At 45.7% G+C, this 24342-nt stretch overlaps 1 protein-coding gene across 3 annotated transcripts in view; it reads right to left on the bottom strand.

Annotated features, from left to right (window-relative positions):
* The window catches only part of PIK3C3 (phosphatidylinositol 3-kinase catalytic subunit type 3), a 101820-nt gene that overhangs the window by 699 nt on the left and 76779 nt on the right, over positions 1-24342 (bottom strand). For all 3 annotated transcript variants that reach the window (XM_072132851.1, XM_072132850.1, XM_072132853.1), the window contains one exon: positions 9429-9554. In XM_072132851.1, the coding sequence (XP_071988952.1) occupies positions 9429-9554 (126 nt within the window). The remainder of the gene's footprint in view (positions 1-9428; positions 9555-24342) is intronic.

Raw genomic sequence — 24342 nt, 5'->3', positions numbered from 1 at the left:
GGGGGGCTGTCTGGCTGTACACTACATGGGGGGGGGCTGTCTGGCTGTACACTACATGGGGGGGGGCTGTCTGGCTGTACACTACATGGGGGGGGCTGTCTGGCTGTACACTACATGGGGGGGGCTGTCTGGCTGTACACTACAAGGGGGCAGGCTGGCTGTATACTACTAGGGGCTGGCAGGCTGGCTGTATATTACATGGGGGCAGGCTGGCTGTATACTACTAGGGGCTGGCAGGCTGGCTGTATACTACATGGGGGCAGGCTGGCTGTATATTACATGGGGGCAGGCTGGCTGTATACTACATGGGGGCAGGCTGGCTGTATACTACATGGGGGCAGGCTGGCTGTATACTACATGGGGGCAGGCTGGCTGTATACTACATGGGGGCAGGCTGGCTGTATACTACATGGGGGCAGGCTGGCTGTATACTAAATGGGGGCAGGCTGGCTGTATACTAAATGGGGGCAGGCTGGCTGTATACTACTAGGGGCTGGCAGGCTGGCTGTATACTACATGGGGGCAGGCTGGCTGTATATTACATGGGGGCAGGCTGGCTGTATACTACATGGGGGCAGGCTGGCTGTATACTACATGGGGGCAGGCTGGCTGTATACTACTAGGGGCTGGCAGGCTGGCTGTATACTACATGGGGGCAGGCTGGCTGTATATTACATGGGGGCAGGCTGGCTGTATACTACATGGGGGCAGGCTGGCTGTATACTACATGGGGGCAGGCTGGCTGTATACTACATGGGGGCAGGCTGGCTGTATACTACATGGGGGCAGGCTGGCTGTATACTACATGGGGGCAGGCTGGCTGTATACTACATGGGGGCAGGCTGGCTGTATACTACATGGGGGCAGGCTGGCTGTATACTACATGGGGGCAGGCTGGCTGTATACTACATGGGGGCAGGCTGGCTGTATACTACATGGGGGCAGGCTGGCTGTATACTAAATGGGGGCAGGCTGGCTGTATACTAAATGGGGGCAGGCTGGCTGTATACTACTAGGGGCTGGCAGGCTGGCTGTATACTACATGGGGGCAGGCTGGCTGTATATTACATGGGGGCAGGCTGGCTGTATACTACATGGGGGCAGGCTGGCTGTATACTAAATGGGGGCAGGCTGGCTGTATACTACTAGGGGCTGGCAGGCTGGCTGTATACTACATGGGGGCAGGCTGGCTGTATATTACATGGGGGCAGGCTGGCTGTATACTACATGGGGGCAGGCTGGCTGTATACTACATGGGGGCAGGCTGGCTGTATACTACATGGGGGCAGGCTGGCTGTATACTACATGGGGGCAGGCTGGCTGTATACTACATGGGGGCAGGCTGGCTGTATACTACATGGGGGCAGGCTGGCTGTATACTACATGGGGGCAGGCTGGCTGTATACTACATGGGGGCAGGCTGGCTGTATACTACATGGGGGCAGGCTGGCTGTATACTAAATGGGGGCAGGCTGGCTGTATACTAAATGGGGGCAGGCTGGCTGTATACTACATGGGGGCAGGCTGGCTGTATACTACATGGGGGCAGGCTGGTTGTATACAACATGGGGGCAGGCTGGCTGTATACTACATGGGGGCAGGCTGGCTGTATACAACATGGGGGCAGGCTGGCTGTATACTACATGGGGGCTGGCTGGCTGTATACTACATGGGGGCTGGCAGGCTGTATACTACATGGGGGCAGGCTGGCTGTATACTACATGGGGGCAGGCTGGCTGTATACTACATGGGGACTGGCTGGCTGTATACTACATGGGGGCTGGCAGGCTGTATACTACATGGGGCAGGCTGGCTGTATACTACATGGGGGCAGGCTGGCTGTATACTACATGGCGGCTGGCAGGCTAAATACTACTAGGGTGTGGCTTAAACCTTTAACATTCAGTTCTGAAAGCAGTACATAAAGGGTTATTTTCTTTAATTCTGTCACAGAGGACATTACAATATTTATCTAGTGGAGAGAATCCGGAGATCACATGCAGAACGACCTCACGGGAGCCGTCATTTACCAAATAGAAGGCACAAAATCAGGAGGTGACGAGAGATGGCCACAAGAAGCCATTAATCATTTACCCCGTCACTAAGGAAACTAAGGCCTCAGTTAAAGGGATTTTTCACTTTTCAGCAAATAATTGATATTTATTGTATAATGAAAAGTTATACACTTTTCCAATTTACTTTCTGTATCTCTGATTTTAGTTTTATTCTTTACTTCCTGTGTATATAAACCAGTTCCTGGTCATGTCACACAGGTGCACGGCTCGTTATATCCCGGGTCATGTGATGTCACACAGGTGCACGGCTCATTATATCCCTGGTCATGTGATGTCAACACAGGTGCACGGCTTGTTATGTCCCTGGTCATGTGATGTCACACAGGTGCACAGCTCGTCATATCCCTGGTCATGTGATGTCACACAGGTGCATAGCTCATTATATCCCCGGTCATGTGATGTCACACAGGTGCACGGCTCGTTATATCCCTGGTCATGTGATGTCACACAGGTGCATGGTTAGTTATATCCCTGGTCATGTGATGTCACACAGGTGCACGGCTCTTTATATCCCTGGTCATGTGATGTCACACAGGTGCACGGCTCATTATATCCCTGGTCATGTGATGTCACACAGGTGCACGGCTCTTTATATCCCTGGTCATGTGACATCCCACAGGTGCACGGCTCTTTATATCCCTGGTCATGTGACATCCCACAGGTGCACGGCTCTTTATACCCCCGGTCATGTGATGTCTCATTATATCCCCGGTCATGTGATATCTCAAAGGTGCACGGCTTGTTGTATCCCTGGTCATCTGATGTCACACAGGTGCATGGCTTGTTATATCCCTGGTCATGTGATGTCACACAGGTGCATGGCTCGTTATATCCCTGGTCATGTGATGTCACACAGGTGCACGGCTCGTTATATCCCTGGTCATGTGATGTCACACAGGTGCACGGCTCGTTATATCCCTGGTCATATGATGTCACACAGGTGCACGGCTCCTAATCTCCCTGATCATGTGATGTCACACAGGTGCACAGCTCGTTATATCAGTCATCAGAGCTGTGTGACATAACAAGCCTCCATGGAGCGGTGGCATTTCCTGATAAACCTCTAACATAATTACATTTTCCATGTGGACAAAGCTAAAGAGTCCGTGTGCCGAGAGGATCTTAAAAAAGTACAAAATATGAATATAATAACACAAAATAAAACCCCCCTTGTGGATTTTCTTCCCTTCTTTGTTATAATCCTTAAGGAAGGGATTTAATGGGACGATAAATACCATTAAAATTCAGGGGAGAGGCGTGAAATTAAAGATATTTACCCACCAGCTCCGCGCCTCTGACTCTCTCAATAAACCCTCATATCCGTGCGTTTCCTTTCATGACCCAGTTTTTCCAATTTTATTTGGCTCAGAAAAGAAAAACATTTTTTTTTTTTTTAAATTAAAAATAATTCCTGCTCTCACTAATAGCTACAAATGAAATCCGAGCAGCGGGGTGTGAGGAGAGCAGTGGTGGCTGAGCCGTACACAAAGCACAGGCAGATGGGTCCATGCAAGGACTGGTGGTCTCACCGCCTCTCACCGTCCTGACTGCAGGTTTTATGGCTGCCTCCTCCGCCTCCCACCGTCCTGACTGGAGGTTTCATGGCTGCCTCCTCCGCCTCTCACCGTCCTGACTGCAAATTGTATGGCTGCCTCCTCCGCCTCTCACCGTCCTGACTGCAGGTTTTATGGCTGCCTCCTCCACCGTTCACCGTCCTGACTGCAGGTTTTATGGCTGCCTCCTCCGCCTCTCACTGTCCTGACTGGAGGTTTTATGGCTGCCTCCTCCACCTCTCACCGTCCTGACTGCAGATTGTATGGCTGCCTCCTCCGCCTCTCACTGTCCTGACTAGAGGTTTCATGGCTGCCTCCTCCACCTCTCACCGTCCTGACTGCAGATTGTATGGCTGCTTCCTCCGCCTCTCACTGTCCTGACTAGAGGTTTCATGGCTGCCTCCTCCACCCCTCACCGTCCTGACTGGAGGTTTCATGGCTGCCTCCTCCGCCTCTCACCGTCCTGACTGGAGGTTTTATGGCTGCCTCCTCCGCCTCTCACTGTCCTGACTGGAGGTTTCATGGCTGCTTCCTCCGCCTCTCACCGTCCTGACTGGAGGTTTTATGGCTGCCTCCTCCGCCTCTCACTGTCCTGACTGGAGGTTTCATGGCTGCCTCCTCCGCCTCTCACCGTCCTGACTGCAGATTGTATGGCTGCCTCCTCCGCCTCTCACCGTCGCGACTGCAAATTGTATGGCTGCCTCCTCCACCTCTCACCGTCCTGACTGCAGATTTTATGGCTGCCTCCTCCGCCTCTCACTGTCCTGACTGGAGGTTTTATGGCTGCCTCCTCCGCCTCTCACTGTCCTGACTGGAGGTTTCATGGCTGCCTCCTCCGCCTCTCACCGTCCTGACTGGAGGTTTCATGGCTGACTCCTCCACCTCCCACCGTCCTGACTGGAGGTTTCATGGCTGCCTCCTCCGCCTCTCACTGTCCTGACTGGAGGTTATATGGCTGCCTCCTCCGCCTCTCACTGTCCTGACTGGAGGTTTCATGGCTGCCTCCTCCGCCTCTCACTGTCCTGACTGGAGGTTACATGGCTGCCTCCTCCGCCTCTCACCGTCCTGACTGCAGATTGTATGGCTGCCTCCTCCGCCTCTCACCGTTGCGACTGCAAATTGTATGGCTGCCTCCTCCACCTCTCACCGTCCTGACTGCAGATTTTATGGCTGCCTCCTCCGCCTCTCACTGTCCTGACTGGAGGTTTTATGGCTGCCTCCTCCGCCTCTCACTGTCCTGACTGGAGGTTTCATGGCTGCCTCCTCCGCCTCTCACCGTCCTGACTGGAGGTTTCATGGCTGCCTCCTCCACCTCCCACCGTCCTGACTGGAGGTTTCATGGCTGCCTCCTCCGCCTCTCACTGTCCTGACTGGAGGTTATATGGCTGCCTCCTCCGCCTCTCACTGTCCTGACTGGAGGTTTCATGGCTGCCTCCTCCGCCTCTCACTGTCCTGACTGGAGGTTTCATGGCTGCCTCCTCCGCCTCTCACCGTCCTGACTGGAGGTTTTATGGCTGCCTCCTCCGCCTCTCACCGTCCTGACTGCAGATTTTATGGCTGCCTCCTCCGCCTCTCACCGTCCTGACTGCAGGTTTTATGGCTGCCTCCTCCACCTCTCACCATCCTGACTGCAGGTTTTATGGCTGCTTCCTCCGCCTCTCACTGTCCTGACTGCAGGTTTTATGGCTGCTTCCTCCGCCTCTCACTGTCCTGACTGGAGGTTTCATGGCTGCCTCCTCCACCTCTCACCGTCCTGACTGCAGATTGTATGGCTGCCTCCTCCGCCTCTCACTGTCCTGACTAGAGGTTTCATGGCTGCCTCCTCCACCTCTCACCGTCCTGACTGCAGATTGTATGGCTGCTTCCTCCGCCTCTCACTGTCCTGACTAGAGGTTTCATGGCTGCCTCCTCCACCCCTCACCGTCCTGACTGGAGGTTTCATGGCTGCCTCCTCCGCCTCTCACCGTCCTGACTGGAGGTTTCATGGCTGCTTCCTCCGCCTCTCACCGTCCTGACTGGAGGTTTTATGGCTGCCTCCTCCGCCTCTCACCGTCCTGACTGGAGGTTATATGGCTGCCTCCTCCGCCTCTCACCGTCCTGACTGGAGGTTATATGGCTGCCTCCTCCGCCTCTCACTGTCCTGACTGGAGGTTTCATGGCTGCCTCCTCCGCCTCTCACCGTCCTGACTGCAGGTTTCATGGCGGCCTCCTCCGCCTCTCACTGTCCTGACTGGAGGTTTAATGGCTGCCTCCTCCGCCTCTCATTGTTCTGACTGGAGGTTATATGGCTGCCTCCTCCACCTCTCACTGTTCTGACTGGAGGTTATGTGGCGGCCTCCTCCACCTCTCAACGTCCTGACTGGAGGTTTCATGGCTACCTCCTCCGCCTCCCACCGTCCTGACTGGAGGTTTTATGGCTACCTCCTCCGCCTCCCACCGTCCTGACTGCAGATTGTATGGCTGCCTCCTCCGCCTCTCACCGTTGCGACTGCAAATTGTATGGCTGCCTCCTCCGCCTCTCACCGTCCTGACTGCAGATTTTATGGCTGCCTCCTCCACCACTCACCGTCCTGACTGCAGATTTTATCGCTGCCTCATCAGCCTCTCACTGTCCTGACTGCAGATTTTATCGCTGCCTCCTCCACCTCTCACCGTCCTGACTGCAAATTGTATGGCTGCCTCATCCTCCTCTCACCGTCCTGACTGCAGATTTTATGGCTGCCTCATCCTCCTCTCACTGTCCTGACTGCAGATTGTATGGCGGCCTCCTCCACCTCTCACTGTCCTGACTGCAGGTTTTATAGCTGCCTCCTCCACCTCTCACCGTCCTGACTGAAAATTGTATGGCGGCCTCCTCCTCCTCTCACCGTCCTGACTGCAGGTTTTATGGCTGCCTCATCCTCTCACTGACCTTACTGCAGGTTTTATTGCTGCCTCATCCTCCTCTCACTGACCTTACTGCAGGTTTTATGGCGGCACTGCTAACCCGGCCACACTCAGGAACGATGAAGGAAGAGAATTCCTGGGGTTTAAGAGAGTCTCAGGCTGTGTGTGACGCCAAAGAGAATTCCCAAGGGTGATGAGAGCTGATTTCTCTTCAGCGTCACACACAGCCAGCATCTCTCTGAACCCTGTGGGGCGGGGGTAGCTTGACTCTGTGCTAGAGCTCCGCCCCTCCATGACTGGATCTCTTATAACTGAATTTTTTAGAAGAGCAGTGGCTCCTATGCCATAGATAGCAGCATCTATGAAACATGTATAAAGACCCCCAGAAATTAAGTGAAATTATAGAATCCAATGGGACGGCAGGACACACGGTTGTCCTGATGCTCCACCCATTAGTGTTAACTCCTGATTTCTGGGGGTCCCGTTCTCATGATCGTTGGGGGTCGCTGCTGTTAGACCCTCACCAATTAGGTAGTTATTGCCTATGATATGGATTGTGATAACTTCTAAATTTGGGAGAATCCTTTAAAGGGGAAATCCGACCCTGACTGGTAGAGATTTCAAACAAAAGAGAGAACTGAGATTGTAATCCAGGATTTCCCCCGATCACGGGGTTCTGGGTATCTGACCCCCAAGTCACCCTCAGATATGGGCCACCTGGTCATAATGTAAATATTCATGCTGGAAACCCCCTTTAAGCATGGATATTCCTGCCTATGAGGCAGATGTCTGGGGGTCCGGTGCATCCGATGCTCCAGATATTATGTTTCTATTCTGATGACGAGAATGTTCTTTCCCGTTTCCCGGAATAAATTTCCTCCTCTCGTACATCGAGTGCAGCCTCTTCCTCTAAATGACGACGTTACTGACGACTTGTCGTTACACAAAACCCACATTCACTCTAATTAAACCAACAAGTCAAAAAATAAAAAATTCTAATTATCCTGCGACGTTTTCTTCTCTAATTACAAGCAAACAAATCCTGAAAGTGACGGCAGTGACTCCACGGATCCTGCGGAACATCTCTTATTCACCGCACTCTTAGTATTCCGCTCATGTGTCGCCTTCACTGCGGCGTCCATGGATGTCATGTGACCATCACAGACAGACGCAGCTCTATACCTTACACGATTTACTGCACTGTGTCTGCCGTCTGGGAAAATAAAAGTTTTGGGTCTGCAATAATATTTAATGGTCACATGAAGGTGACGGGAGGAGAGGATCCTGGGAGAACTGACCGGCGCTAAAACAAGAGAGCATGTTATTTAGAAGCAAGAAAGAGGAACATTAAAAAAGTGGTGCAATCTGCTCTATAACATGCTGCCTGCAGATAGGGCACTATGTACAATCTGCTCAGCTTCTCCTGCTCTATAACATGCTGCCTGCAGATAGGACACTATGTACAATCTGCTCAGCTCCTCCTGCTCTATAACATGGGCCCTGCAGATAGGACACTATGTACAATCTGCTCCGCTCCTCCTGCTCTATAACATTCTGCATGCAGATAGGACACTATGTACAATCTGCTCAGCTCCATCTGTTCTATAACATTCTGCCTCTAGATACGACACTATGAACAATCTGCTCAGCTACTCCTGCTCTATAACATTCTGCATGCAGATAGGACACTATGTACAATCTGCTCAGCTCCTCCTGCTCTATAACATGCTACCTGCAGATAGGACACTATGTGCAATCTGCTCAGCTCCATCTGTTCTATAACATTCTGCCTCTAGATACGACACTATGAACAATCAGCTCAGCTCCTCCTGCTCTATAACATGCTGCCTGCAGATAGGACACTATGTACAATCTGCTAAGCTCCTCCTGCTCTATAACATGCCGCCTGCAGATATGACACATTACTTGATCCAGCTTTATGTTTATAATCTATTAGGAAACTTACATTACAGATCTAACTATTTGTGACTTGTAAGTACAAACAACCAATAACAAACTTGTGATAAAACCGCACTGTGTGTCCATGGCCTTAGTAAAGTCCTATAAGTCTCTTTTTAGCCTGTAGTTTTACGGGTACATTGGCAGCTGCTAAGAGACCTGCGAAGCAGACGACGCAGCTCTCGCCTCTCTTGTGGACATCCGGTGCCGTCACTCATACAGATTAGTGGCGGCCGGAGGAGAGTCACACCTGACTCTTATATTGGGGGCTGGAGAGGCAGATAAGTGCATGTGTATTAAGGAGGGTCTTTCATCACCCCGCCAGTGTCTGCTATATCTTTAACCCCTCACCAACAAGCACAGTAATAGTAATAGCTTATTCTAATACATCACAGAATCACAAGCCCAATGCCATGAGAAAGATGAGATTCTTATCTTTAATATGACACCAGAACTATGTTTCCAAGTGCTATAGAACAAATGACAGGGGCTTCTGAAGAGACTCTCCCCCTGCAGGTGCTACAGTACTAGAGATAGGGGCTTCCGAAATGACTCTCCACCTGCAGCCTCTAAACATGACTCATCTCAGGTAATTTTTTAAATACGGAAACAGGTGACATTTACATAAAGAGGGAATTCTAGAAAGGACATTTAATCCCCTACCTGAGATGGATGGGAATTTAATGGGGGTATAAACTACTGACTGGTTTCTATAATCTCTTGGGTACAGAGGGGGGGGGGGGGGTAGACAGAATACAATGAATGAAATCAAAGGAATGACTCCGCCTCCAGTGCACCAAGAATGAGGACAGCGAGAGGTGAGAGACAGCAGCCACTGATGAAGAGTATATAGGGGAAGTGCAGCGATGGGGGTGCGGGGAGGCCGCCATCTGTCACCGGCCGGGGGGGAAATAAGAGCCAATACTAATGGGGAAGCGGTAGCGCGATATCTCACCTGTGCAAACTTATGTATCTGCTCCACCACTGCAGCAAAGAGCGCGTTCACACTGTCATCAATCAGCGACTGCATGTAATGCACGGCTTCTTCATCCGACAGATCCAACCGGAACTTATCCTGCACCTGAGGAAGACAAGGAGACAAAGGAACATCACCGACTACACATCACATTCCACCAGACCAGGACATAGTATACACAGGGGGCAGGATTATAGTAGTTATATTCCTGTACATAGGGGGCAGTATTATAGTAGTTATATTCTTGTACATAGGGGGCAGGATTATAGTAGTTATATTCCTGTACATAGAGGACAGTATTATAGTAGTTATATTCCTGTACATAGGGGGCAGTATTATAGTAGTTATATTCTTGTACATAGGGGGCAGTATTATAGTAGTTATAGTCTTGTACATAGGGGGCAGTATTATAGTAGTTATATTCCTGTACATAGGGGGCAGTATTATAGTAGTTATATTCCTGTACATAGAGGACAGTATTATAGTAGTTATACTCCTGTACATAGGGGGCAGTATTATAGTAGTTATATTCCTGTACATAGGGGGCAGTATTATAGTAGTTATATTCCTGTACATAGGGAGCAGTATTATAGTAGTTATATTCCTGTACATAGGGGGCAGTATTATAGTAGTTATACTCCTGTACATAGGGGGCAGTATTATAGTAGTTATACTCCTGTACATAGGGGGCAGTATTATAGTAGTTATACTCCTGTACATAGGGGGCAGTATTATAGTAGTTATATTCCTGTACATAGGGGGCAGTATTATAGTAGTTATACTCCTGTACATAGGGGGCAGTATTATAGTAGTTATATTCCTGTACATAGGGAGCAGTATTATAGTAGTTATATTCCTGTACATAGGGGGCAGTATTATAGTAGTTATACTCCTGTACATAGGGGGCAGTATTATAGTAGTTATACTCCTGTACATAGGGGGCAGTATTATAGTAGTTATACTCCTGTACATAGGGGGCAGTATTATAGTAGTTATATTCCTGTACATAGGGGGCAGTATTATAGTAGTTATACTCCTGTACATAGGGGGCAGTATTATAGTAGTTATATTCCTGTACATAGGGGGCAGTATTATAGTAGTTATATTCCTGTACATAGGGGGCAGTATTATAGTAGTTATATTCCTGTACATAGGGGGCAGTATTATAGTAGTTATATTCCTGTACATAGGGAGCAGGATTATAGTAGTTATATTCCTGTACATAGGGGTCAGTATTATAGTAGTTATATTCCTGTACATAGGGGTCAGTATTATAGTAGTTATATTCTTGTACATAGGGGGCAGTATTATAGTAGTTATATTCCTGTACACAGGGGGAAGTATTATAGCAGTTATATTCCTGTACACAGGGGGCAGTATTATAGCAGTTATATTCTTGTACACAGGGGGCAGTATTATAGTATTTATATTCTTGTACACAGGGGGCAGTATTATAGTAGTTATATTCCTGTACACAGGGGGCAGTATTATAGTAGTTATATTCTTGTACATAGGGGGCAGTATTATAGTAGTTATATTCCTGTACACAGGGGGCAGTATTATAGCAGTTATATTCCTGTACACAGGGGGCAGTATTATAGCAGTTGTATTCTTGTACACAGGGGGCAGTATTATAGTAGTTATATTCCTGTACACAGGGGGCAGTATTATAGTAGTTATATTCTTGTACATAGGCGGCAGTATTATAGTAGTTATATTCCTGGACATAGGGGGCAGTATTATAGTAGTTATATTCTTGTACATAGGGGGCAGTATTATAGTAGTTATATTCTTGTACATATGAGGCAGTATTATAGTAGTTATATTCTTGGACATAGGGGGCAGTATTATAGTAGTTATATTCTTGTACATAGGGGGTAGTATTATAGTAGTTATATTCTTGTACATAGGGGCAGTATTATAGTAGTTATATTCTTGTACATAGGGGGCAGTATTATAGTAGTTATATTCCTGTACACAGGGGGCAGTATTATAGTAGTTAAATTCCTGTACTTAGGGGCAGTATTATAGTAGTTATATTCTTGTACATAGGGGGCAGTATTATAGTAGTTATATTCTTGTACATAGGGAGCAGTATTATAGTAGTTATATTCTTGTACATAGGGGGCAGTATTATAGTAGTTATATTCTTGTACATAGGGAGCAGTATTATAGTAGATATATTCCTGTACATAGGGGGCAGTATTATAGTAGATATATTCCTGTACATAGGGGGCAGTATTATAGTAGTTATATTCTTGTACATAGGGGGCAGTATTATAGTAGTTATATTCTTGTACATAGGTAGCAGTATTATAGTAGTTATATTCTTGTACATAGGGGGCAGTATTATAGTAGTTATATTCCTGTACATAGGGGGCAGTATTATAGTAGTTATATTCCTGTACATAGAGGGCAGTATTATAGTAGTTATATTCCTGTACATAGGGGGCAGTATTATAGTAGTTATATTCCTGTACATAGGGGGCAGTATTATAGTAGTTATATTCTTGTACATAGGAGCAGTATTATAGTAGTTATATTCTTGTACATAGGGAGCAGTATTATAGTAGTTATATTCCTGTACATAGGGGGCAGTATTATAGTAGTTATATTCCTGTACATAGGGGGCAGTATTATAGTAGTTATATTCCTGTACATAGGGGGCAGTATTATAGTAATTATATTCTTGTACATAGGGGCAGTATTATAGTAATTATATTCTTGTACATAGGGGCAGTATTATAGTAATTATATTCTTGTACATAGGGGCAGTATTATAGTAGTTATATTCCTGTACATAGGGGGCAGTATTATAGTAGTTATATTCCTGTACATAGGGGGCAGTATTATAGTAGTTATATTCTTGTACATAGGGTACAGTATTATAGTAGTTATATTCCTGTACATAGGGGCAGTATTATAGTAGTTATATTCTTGTACATAGGGGGCAGTATTATAGTAGTTCTATTCTTGTACATAGGGGGCAGTATTATAGTAGTTCTATTCTTGTACATAGGGGGCAGTATTATAGTAGTTATATTCCTGTACATAGGGGGCAGTATTATAGTAGTTATATTCCTGTACATAGGGGGCAGTATTATAGTAGTTATATTCCTGTACATAGGGGGCAGTATTATAGTAGTTATATTCTTGTACATAGGGTACAGTATTATAGTAGTTATATTCCTGTACATAGGGGCAGTATTATAGTAGTTATATTCTTGTACATAGGGGGCAGTATTATAGTAGTTATATTCTTGTACATAGGGGGCAGTATTATAGTAGTTATATTCCTGTACATAGGGGCAGTATTATAGTAGTTATATTCTTGTACATAGGGGGCAGTATTATAGTAGTTATATTCTTGTACATAGGGGGCAGTATTATAGTAGTTATATTCTTGTACATAGGGGGCAGTATTATAGTAGTTATATTCTTCTACATAGGGGCAGTATTATAGTAGTTATATTCTTGTACATAGGGGGCAGTATTATAGTATTATATTCCTGTACATAGGGGGCAGTATTATAGTAGTTATATTCTTGTACATAGGGAGCAGTATTATAGTAGTTATATTCTTGTACATAGGGGGCAGTATTATAGTAGTTATATTCTTGTACATAGGGAGCAGTATTATAGTAGATATATTCCTGTACATAGGGGGCAGTATTATAGTAGTTATATTCTTGTACATAGGGGGCAGTATTATAGTAGTTATATTCTTGTACATAGGTAGCAGTATTATAGTAGTTATATTCTTGTACATAGGGGGCAGTATTATAGTAGTTATATTCCTGTACATAGGGGGCAGTATTATAGTAGTTATATTCCTGTACATAGAGGGCAGTATTATAGTAGTTATATTCCTGTACATAGGGGGCAGTATTATAGTAGTTATATTCCTGTACATAGGGGGCAGTATTATAGTAGTTATATTCTTGTACATAGGAGCAGTATTATAGTAGTTATATTCTTGTACATAGGGAGCAGTATTATAGTAGTTATATTCCTGTACATAGGGGGCAGTATTATAGTAGTTATATTCCTGTACATAGGGGGCAGTATTATAGTAGTTATATTCCTGTACATAGGGGGCAGTATTATAGTAATTATATTCTTGTACATAGGGGCAGTATTATAGTAATTATATTCTTGTACATAGGGGCAGTATTATAGTAATTATATTCTTGTACATAGGGGCAGTATTATAGTAGTTATATTCCTGTACATAGGGGGCAGTATTATAGTAGTTATATTCCTGTACATAGGGGGCAGTATTATAGTAGTTATATTCTTGTACATAGGGTACAGTATTATAGTAGTTATATTCCTGTACATAGGGGCAGTATTATAGTAGTTATATTCTTGTACATAGGGGGCAGTATTATAGTAGTTATATTCTTGTACATAGGGGGCAGTATTATAGTAGTTATATTCCTGTACATAGGGGCAGTATTATAGTAGTTATATTCTTGTACATAGGGGGCAGTATTATAGTAGTTATATTCTTGTACATAGGGGGCAGTATTATAGTATTATATTCCTGTACATAGGGGGCAGTATTATAGTAGTTATATTCCTGTACATAGGGGGCAGTATTATAGTAGTTATATTCCTGTACATAGGGGGCAGTATTATAGTAGTTATATTCCTGTAAATAGGGGGCAGTATTATAGTAGTTATATTCCTGTAAATAGGGGGCAGTATTATAGTAGTTATATTCTTGTACATAGGGGCAGTATTATAGTAGTTATATTCTTGTACATAGGGGGCAGTATTATAGTAGTTATATTCTTGTACATAGGGGCAGTATTATAGTAGTTATATTCTTGTACATAGGGGGCAGTATTATAGTATTATATTCCTGTACATAGGGGGCAGTATTATAGTAGTTATATTCCTGTACATAGGGGGCAGTATTATAGTAGTTATATTCCTGTACATAGGGGGCAGTATTATAGTAGTTATATTCCTGTACATAGGGGGCAGTATTATAGTAGTTATATTCCTGTACATAGGGGGCAGTATTATAGTAGTTATATTCTTGTACATAGGGGGCAGTATTATAGTAGTTATATTCTTGTACATAGGGGGCAGTATTATAGTAGTTATATTCCTGTACATAGGGGGCAGTATTATAGTAGCTATATTCCTGTACATAGGGGGTAGTATTATAGTAGTTATATTCTTGTACATAGGGGGCAGTATTATAGTAGTTATATTCTTGTACATAGGGGGCAGTATTGTAGTAGTTATATTCCAGTACATAGGGGGCAGTATTGTAGTAGTTATATTTCAGTACATAGGGGGCAGTATTATAGTAGTTATATTCTTGTACATAGGGGGCAGTATTATAGTAGTTATATTCCTGTACATAGGGGGCAGTATTATCGCATAGTGTGGGCTGGAGCAGTAATACAGGAGTGATATTTCCCTATAGTATGACTATGATGCTCTCACAGTTACACACTTGCTATATATATGATGTACACGGCTGCAGGTAGAGGATATTACTTGTCGCTCAGCACAATCTAAATTGGTCTCATCCATAAAATGACTGTTAATTAGCAAAAGAAACATGGATTGTGGAGACCCGTTCCCGTTCCTCTCCCCAATTAGCGGAGCAGCTCCCCTCCATGTATCACTGCCGGGGCCTGCGGCTACTCTTGACCTGAATGAACCTTGTGTGAGAGAAGATACGAGGGGGGAAGGAGAGAAAATAAAATCAATGTTCTCAGTTTTGATTACAGTTCCCGGATCGGCTCCTCGCTCTGCCCTGTCACGGTGTCCTCGGGCTCAGAGGAAGGAAACGTCTTGTTGATGTTCTACGTTTGTGGGTTTTGTTAGACATAAAGCAAATCACAAATTAATGGTAACGTTTCAATAAAAGGAACCTGTCAGCAGGTGTGACCATGTATAACTGCAGCCAGTGTTATATTATCCCTGGAAGTGTAATCAGACCAATGTGTGTGTCATTAGTAGCAGCAGGACTGTGATATATGGATTTATATTCCAGGACTGTAGCATCACCTGGGGTGTGTGGGATTGTGTCCTCACACTGCTGTGCTCTGTGCAGCCAATATTAGGTAATGTCCCTGGAGAAAGGTGTAATCATACATTTTTATATGTTGTTAGTAGCAGCAGGACTGTGCATTACAGATATATATATATACCAGGATTGATCAGGATTGCATTGAGTGTATCCTCACACTGCTGTGCTCTGTGCTGTCTTAAGGCAGTGTTAGGTAGTGTCCCTGGAGAAATGTGTAAACCACAATCCTTCACAGTCCTTCTTCAACAGGAAGATGAAAAAATTAAAGTCACATCAGTCGTCCTCATCTAATAAACAGAGGATGACACATGGAACAGACAGCGCCGCTCTCAGTGTAGTGGCTGAACACAGTCACTGCAGCTTAACTCCCACTCAAATGAATGGGGGCAGATCTGCAGTAATCTGGTCTGACCACTATACGGACAGCGGCGCTCTCGTTCCATTCTCAGCTGATGAGGACTCATCTGTCGGGGAGGTGGGAGTTACCACGGACCTGGTTTATAATGATGGATTCTGATGGGAGATTTCCTGTAATTCTCCTGAGCAGAGGAGAGGAGAGCGGCGCTGTGTATGTTGTGGATAAGCCCCCGGATAGGACGCGGCGCTGCTAACAGTGTATGAAACGGTCTCCAGTAATCGTTCGCTCGGACCGCAGTATGTAGATGTGCGCCGGCACCTTCACTGGTGATATTTCCGAGGAGATGAGAAGTGACGGGTGATATAATGTTCTCCGAGCAGCCGCGGAGCTGGAATACAGGAGCATCTGCCTCGTAACCAGACACATCGCAACGCAGGAGCTTTACTGCTCCCCCTCTCATATCAGACATCACATGACCAGGGATATAACAAGCCGTGCAGCTGTGTGACATCACATGATCAGGGATATAACGAGCCGTGCACCTGTGTGACAACACATGACCAGGGATATACCGAGCCTTGCACCTGTGTGACATCACATGAACAGGGATATAATGAGCCGGGCACCTGTGTGACATCACATGACCGGGGAAATAATGAGCCGGGCACCTGTGTGACATCACATGACCAGGGATATAACGAGCCGTGCACCTGTGTGACATCACATGACCAGGGATATAACGAGCCGTGCACCTGTGTGACATCACATGACCAGGGATATAACGAGCCGTGCACCTGTGTGACATCACATGACCAGGGATATAACGAGCTGTGCACCTGTGTGACATCACATGACCAGGGATATAACGAGCCGTGCACCTGTGTGACATCACATGACCAGGGACTGCTTTTTATTAACAGCAAGTAAACTATAAAGCTTGATAGAGACAGTATATTGGATAACTCTGAATAGACCGATCTTCTCAGAGAGGTAAATTATGAAGGGAAATCTTCTCTAGGTAAGGGCGATGCTACTGAGCGGAGGAGCCGGGCGATGCTACTGAGCGGAGGAGCCGGGCGATGCTACTGAGCGGTGCGGGGGATGACATTGCTCTCCCGACCTCTCCATGTAATGGCCGCTGTAGGTCGTGTATATATGACTATATGTCACATCTGCGCGCTCCTCGGGAAGCTTCCAGCCAATGATGAAGGGAGAAGGTTAAAAGTCTATGGATGACAATTAAAAAGAGAACACGTGGGAATGAGGGGCGCCAGAGGGAGGCGCCAGAGGGAGGCGCGGACGCCATGTAACCCAGCGAATCACCTATAAAAGCAGATACATAATGTATGAGGACATCACACGGGCACCGACTATGAAGGTCACCAGGGAGATCTATGGCATCGCCTGCTTAAGGCAGGTTATTAGTTGGTAAAGGATATTTTTGTAAATGAGTGGGAGGACTGAATCCTTAAAGGAGTTGTCCTCAAACACACTGCTAATGGAGAACAGTGCTAAAATGCATTAAAAAATGAGATAAAACAAACAAAAAAAATAAAAACAAAAATATACTCAACCTCCCTGTTCCAGCACCGGCAGCCTGGTGCCGTCTACTGCTCTCCTTTCACATGCTATTTAGGCATAGGTCACCCCGGTAGCCAATCACTGGCCTCACACAGCCTGCCTTTTCCAGTGATTGGCTGAGGAAGCATCTGAGGGCGGGTCCTGTGTACCGGAAGTAGATGAAAGAGTTGGCAGCGCCCAGAATTATATCAATCACATAAATCCAGGGAGTCAACCATAACCCATACCGACACACGTATGAGGCTTTTTAAAAAAAAATAAAAATAAAATAAAATCACAGAAAATTAAAGGTTTTCGGTGCAGCAGGGGCGGGGCCACGGCTGTTGGTGCACACATTATCTTCTTCTTTCAACAGTGGACGTCAAATATTGTGTAAAAGTGATAAAAGGCAGGAAAGAAAAAAGGAATCAGCAGCTCTAGCAAACACAGCCCGGGAATTTAAAGGTTGAACACACCCGTTCAGCAACAGCCGAGTAGTGGACAGGTCTTATCGCTGGGTGTTGAGGAACCCCTGAACCCAACTTTCGTTCAAGGACCTTAATGAACACGAACTGGATTATCCAAGTTTTTAGAAGAAGCTGGTTGGCGACCTGATGTCATGGACTCAATGGGAGGAGAGTTATCAGAAATGTTAGGATGGTTCTAGATGCCCATGGTAACCAATTAGAACTCAGCTTAAATTTTCCCACATCTGGTTACGAAATAATAGCTTAGCCCTGATTGGTTGCCATGAGCAACTACAACAATACTGCTCTCAGACCAATCTCCCCCCTATCAGTGCTTTAATACATGGTCACATCTCCAGATGTGGAACTCCTCTGATTTGAGGTGGTTGGCATCTGCGCCATTAAGGTTTTGCTTTCTCTCGAATAGCTGGGGTTATAAGTCAACTAGATGGAACCTTCTCAACCATGTACCTTCACCGAGCAGTGCAATGCATTCTGGGAGTTGAGGTTTGCATCTGAATGTGTATCTAACTTGTACAGCCACATTATAGGGCGATATTTTTTCTATTGCTTTTAAGATTCTGTGCCGAGTTGCTGCGTCGCTAATGAGAAAACGTTGACTAGTTGACGCGGGTCTACACGACGACAACCAGAGGTGACAAACTGATCTACTAGCGGAGTGACACAATCACCTCCAGAGAATAAGAAGGAGAGAAATCCCCAATCCTAGAGGGCAAAGATACTGGTATGGACCACATCATGACACATTGCCCTTATACCCTGCCAAAAAGTTCCCCTGCACAAAAATGTTGGAATTCTGGAGATAACAGAAAACGATTGAGAACGTCGTCCTTCATTAAAGGGGTTTCCATCAATTGGCTTAGACTCTTTTTGTTTGGGATGTTAAGCACAGGTAGGATCTGGGCAACGTCCATAGAGGACCCATATGGAGGGTTCTATTATGGATTTTACGATACTAAAGACCCACTTTATTGTAACAGATGCTGGTGATGCAGGAGATGACCACTTGTGAAACTGAAGGCCTAACACAACTGTGGTCACAAAACATGGTCATCCGAGTAGAACGAGAAATGCTCCGAAGCCTGTTGACTATGATTGACTTTGTTTTTGGAAGTTTACCGGACCAAACCTTGAAACCTTGAACCGAAGGAACCAACTTGCTGCGTTTAGTTCAGTGATCGCAGGTTTGGAGCGAGTTTGTGGTTTGAGAGCAACAGACGAGAAGAAGCAGCAACATCTTCCACTTGTACTTTGATGGGAAAACCAGAGAGATTAGTAACAGTCATAACCGTTGGGACGATGGACGCCGGGTTGTCTGTGACATTCAATGATGGTTTCAGTTTTATATTTTGGGATTGGATTTACGCAGGAACCATCTGGAGCTTCTTATAAAACTGTAAACCTTTCTTTTTCGCTTGTGGAAATATACGACGCCTGCAAATAAAATCTGCGTAAACGGACTGAACGCGGCGGCAACGACTGAGGGAAAACGGCGAAGTCACCGGGATTACCGGCGGATGATTTATCCCGCTGTCACATCCAAAAATACCTTTATTTGTGGATTATTCCAGCACTTTTTTCCCATTCGTAATTGTTCTCGAAAATAACATAGAATAGAAGAACCACTGGACCCATTCATACACCTCCCACCCGATCTACTTTTATAGGTAGAATCGTGGTGGTAGGTTCCCTTTAATAAACTTGATACTTTGACAAAGAGCAGCTCAGCGCTTGTGGCTATACTGGTTGCCTCCCAGATACAGACCTGTAAGTGGATGACACAAGGACTGTGATAATAAATGAGAATTATATACTGTAACCTACGTAGCTACATCACGGCCGCACAAATGACTATTGACAAGCTCCAAGCACTCGGCATAAATTCATTTTACCGGTCAATCCAAATAGATCTTTAGCTAATTTGACTTTCTTGAAATATCTATGGATTTCTTGTTTAAACCTTGGAGAGAAAAAAAAAAAAAAATCAATGTCGGAGCTGAAAACGGCAGCTTAATACCCCAACAAGTTCCAGAATTATCTTGTTAAATGACTCTGGACGCGCGTCACTCAATTTGGTCGGGGGGGGGGGGGGGGGGGGGGGGATCTTGTTATCGTTTCACTACAGTAATCGCTATACAGCAGAAATCACATTGCAAACATGAAAAATTACAGATTGCGGAGAGTAATATCCTAACAATGAGCTCCGCGGCTGAATCCGGGTCGCTATTTATACGCCATATTTCATAGAGATGAGCGGGAGCGCACGGCCTGTGCAGCACAAGACACAAACATCACTCAAGATATTGGTATTGATCTGCTGGGGTCATTAAGTCGCACCAAAAACTACACAAAGGTCAGGGGTTCACCGGGAATATAAAACATGATGGTACCAGGTCTGTGACGTGACACTCGTGACCAGGGTCCAAATTATCAGGTGATCTTCTACAGACACGACCCTTTGTATTATACAGATCAGCAATGATACTTTTAACGTCTTATAATTCCATAAGTTAGAACCCGACATGATCGATATCTCATTGATCAATTTTGGGTGGTTACACAAACTGGCAACATTTTGAAAAATATCTTGTTCCGAGGAATCATAGATTCAATATTGTGTCCCTGTACATTTCCACTTCAGTGTTATCATAGAGACAATCCAGAGAGAGTTGATAATGCATTGGGCGCCCCTTGACTTAATGGAAGTCAACCACTACAAAAAACAATATAACCCCTATACAGAGGATTTTGCTGCAGGGAAGCCTCCAGGTGGCTACCTCTTACAGGGAACCGGTCAGTTAAATTAACACACACTAACTTAACATACTTTTGAAAACTGCAGTACAACTATCCCTATATTGTTCCTCTCCATGCCTGTAAAGTTTCACAGTCCTTTCATAAAGCTTACTCACCATCTACCCCGTGTGAGTCAAATCATTGTCTTTCCTTTGAGTCGAGTTCAGCACATTCATGGCCTTTCAGCTCAGACTCCAGCTTCTTTTCAGCCAAGTGGCTCAGCTCAGCTACATCATCTTCCATCTTCTGTGATGTTACACAGGTGCACGGCTCGTTATATCCCTGGTCACGTGATGTCACACAGGTGCAGGCTCTTTATATCCCTGGTCACGTGATCTCACACAGGTGCAGGGCTCTTTATATCCCTGGTCATGTGATGGCACACAGGCGCACGGCTCGTTATATCCCTGGTCATGTGATGTCACACAGGCGCACGGCTCGTTATATCCCTGGTCATGTAATGTCACACAGATGCACGGCTCGTTATATCCCTGGTCATGTGATGTCACACAGGTGCACGGCTCATTTTGTACATGCACTGCACCTAACAACTGTGCACATGCCAGGTGCTGCCCCTCCAATACTAAGGAAGGTCCATGACATGAATAATCCCCTTTAAATCAAGTAGTATTTCCCCTTTAAAACAAAAGCAGCAGGGGGGCTCACACTTGTGATATTGCCTCCTTCCTGAGTGCCTTATTTTTGGCGTGTACTGCGCTCTTATACACAGAACGCGCAGGTAATGGGAGGTAATCTCGCTTGTCTTGTGCCGCGCTTGGATCTGAGTCATCTCTTTGCTCCCCATAAATCTGCACTTATTAACACCTCAGCCTCGGAGTGACAGCTACACTGTGTGGGATCCGTGTTCCTGTTAGGAGCCGGAACGGTTTGTGTGTCTGCAGCTGCTGCAAGTGAGGAAGATCTGAGACGTCTGATATTCCAGAACATTCTTTATATTACTCCAAGTGTAAGATGCGCACAGCGGAAAACGTTCCAGGTAAAACGAGGGATTTGAAGGATACATGATTGATGGCTGAACACTAGATTACTAGAGGGAACCTGTGACTTAAACTTAGCCTTACCAACTAAACATATATTTGAAAATTGCTATTATACAGCAGTTCAACTATCCATATATTGTTCCCACCTATGCCTGAAAAGTTCCAGATTCCGCTTGTGAAGATGACTCGCCATCTATTGAAGAGAACCCATGTGAGTCCGATCATCACTTCTTTGAGTCCAACATATTTACGTCCTTCTTGCTCAGCTGCTTCTCCACATTCCCCTAACAGAAGAGAATTCCTAAGTGAAGGGTGAGCCATTGTCTCGCTCTCTCAACCCCTCATTCACTCCTCCCTTAGGAATTCTCTTTACATGCTGGTTGTGTGACTTGATGAGTAACGTAGCAGAACCCCCAAAGGACATATTTTCCTGCACAGCCCGCAGGTTACTAGGAAGGATGTTTTTTGCGCATGCTTGAGATTTGCTGACACGTCATCGGCTGTCTGTGAAGAGCGAACAGACGAGGGGGTGTGCATTAAGTGGCGGGGGCGTGCATAATTTAGTGAGGTCACCAGGCTCATTTACATATATTTTTTTAATAAAAGTAAAGTAAAAAAACTGAGTACTAGCAACCCCTAGGACCCCTACAAGCCGATGGTAATCCGATGGTAGATGTCCTTTAGGTCTCCGTATCTAGATGAGGCCTAAGCTATTTTACCGCCACCATTTTGGGCTTATGGCTGCAGCCTGTCTAGTAACGGTAACACCCCCCCCCCCCCAACCAATCAGCAGATTCATCATGTGGACTCTAGAGAACCTATATGAATATTTAGTGTAACTGCTCAGTTTTTAACAAATTGAATTGGTTTTACAGGTCAACGCTCCTTATGACCCCTAAATGACCCAGTGGCCTCCCCATAAGCTCAATATATAAGTAATGCAGGATGTAAGTGTCTTATATGATAAACTGGGGCAGTATGAAGTTTTCCTCGCTGCGCCATCCACGCGGCGGGTTTAAAACACGTCTGGGCGGCTGCCGGCGACGGGATAAATATTTGGGAAATGTAATATTGGAGTGTAATGTCCTCTCTCTATCTTCCTAATGTCTGATGTTTGCCATTGTAATCCTGGGCACGGAGCCGCTCCTTACTAGGCCGCGTTCTTGATTACTGGATTTTATTCACAGCTATGTAAAGTGTCTACCCTGACTTCTAATAATCTGTTTACTGAAATGAAAGGCTTCTGTTCAGACCCTTTTATTAATAGAGTCATGAACTCTCTTTTCAAGCGTAGATTAAACACTGAGCTGCAGGAAGCCGGCTGCATGTGTAAGTGGCGGCCGCCGAGCCGTGGAACAAAGGCGACTTCATAGGAAGAAGAATAGGACGAAGCTTTCTCCTGGCCACCAAGCGAGTGCGGCTGTGCAATGCCGGCTGCTCCAGTGTCATGGTACTCAAAGTACCCAGCTTTCTTGTGGTGCGTCTGTGGTTACGTAGGGAGAGCACAAGTAGAGGAGATGGCTTCATATATGGAGATCTTAGGAACCACTAATCCAATATGGAGGACATTATACAGAAGTAAACTAAAGGGTCTATCAACTCACAAAACTTCCCACCAGAAAAAGCAAGCAATGTCTAGTACATAAGTAGGAATGAGAGGACGAGTTCAGGTTCAGAAAAGTTTGATTGATGCTGGCACCGATAGCAGGCGTTACCCCCATTTTCCCCGATTATCGTGGCTCTATGGGACGTCATTGGGGAGTGAAGATTCTAGAGTAAATGCAAGTGACAGCTTTGCGTTTAAAGAGTAGACACCCGCGATCGTTGCCACCACCGATCACAAGATTCACTGGAGGTGAGCCCGAACGCCAAACCCAAACTTCTGTCTCATCCTGATTTCTAAGATACAATAGTAGATGGACGGCACTCTGCAGGTGTGTGGTGCTCCGGGTACGGCCTGGGCCTCAATATCGTAGCAAAGAAGATCCCGGCACTCGCAAAGTCAATGCAAATCATGTTTTAATAGTAAGATAAACTTACAGCATGATGTGCAGGGACACAAAAACAGGAACGCGTTTTCGGCTCGATACACGAGCCTTTGTCAACCACACTGTATAGTTAAACATCACACACATAAATACAAAGTTGCGATCTAAACCCCGCACACTGACGTCACATCCTACCGGAAGCTTCTATGATTTCTAAGCTTCCATGCAAATGACCTTCTAGGTGGATCGGCATCTGCTGCTGCACTCGTTTTCTTCTTTCTTCGCACCATTATATAATGAATAACATTCCCCCCATAGAAAGAAGGGCTTTGATACTTGTACAATAAAACAAAGTGGAATGGCAAAAACAGACGGAAAGACATAAGAATGATGACCTGTAAGCACCTCATATGCTTCAGGTGGTGGTGCACGTCACTTTTATAGGACTAATCATCCGGAAAATCCAGTGATACAGTCATGGAGGGCACTTGTGCCATAATCACTTGGGGAACCACAGCATTCACACACTTATAGCCTATCCAGATACATTTCTAATGTAGGGAAGTTGTAATTACTGGGAAAAAAGACAACCCCTCGGGACCCAAGTGGTTGGAGGTTCAAGTACCGGACCGAAAGACATTGTGCAG

The sequence above is a fragment of the Engystomops pustulosus genome, chromosome 1, assembly GCF_040894005.1.
Source record: "Engystomops pustulosus chromosome 1, aEngPut4.maternal, whole genome shotgun sequence".
In the NCBI taxonomy this organism is placed as follows: Eukaryota; Metazoa; Chordata; class Amphibia; order Anura; family Leptodactylidae; genus Engystomops; species Engystomops pustulosus.
This window is presented reverse-complemented; position numbering and strand designations above follow the sequence as displayed.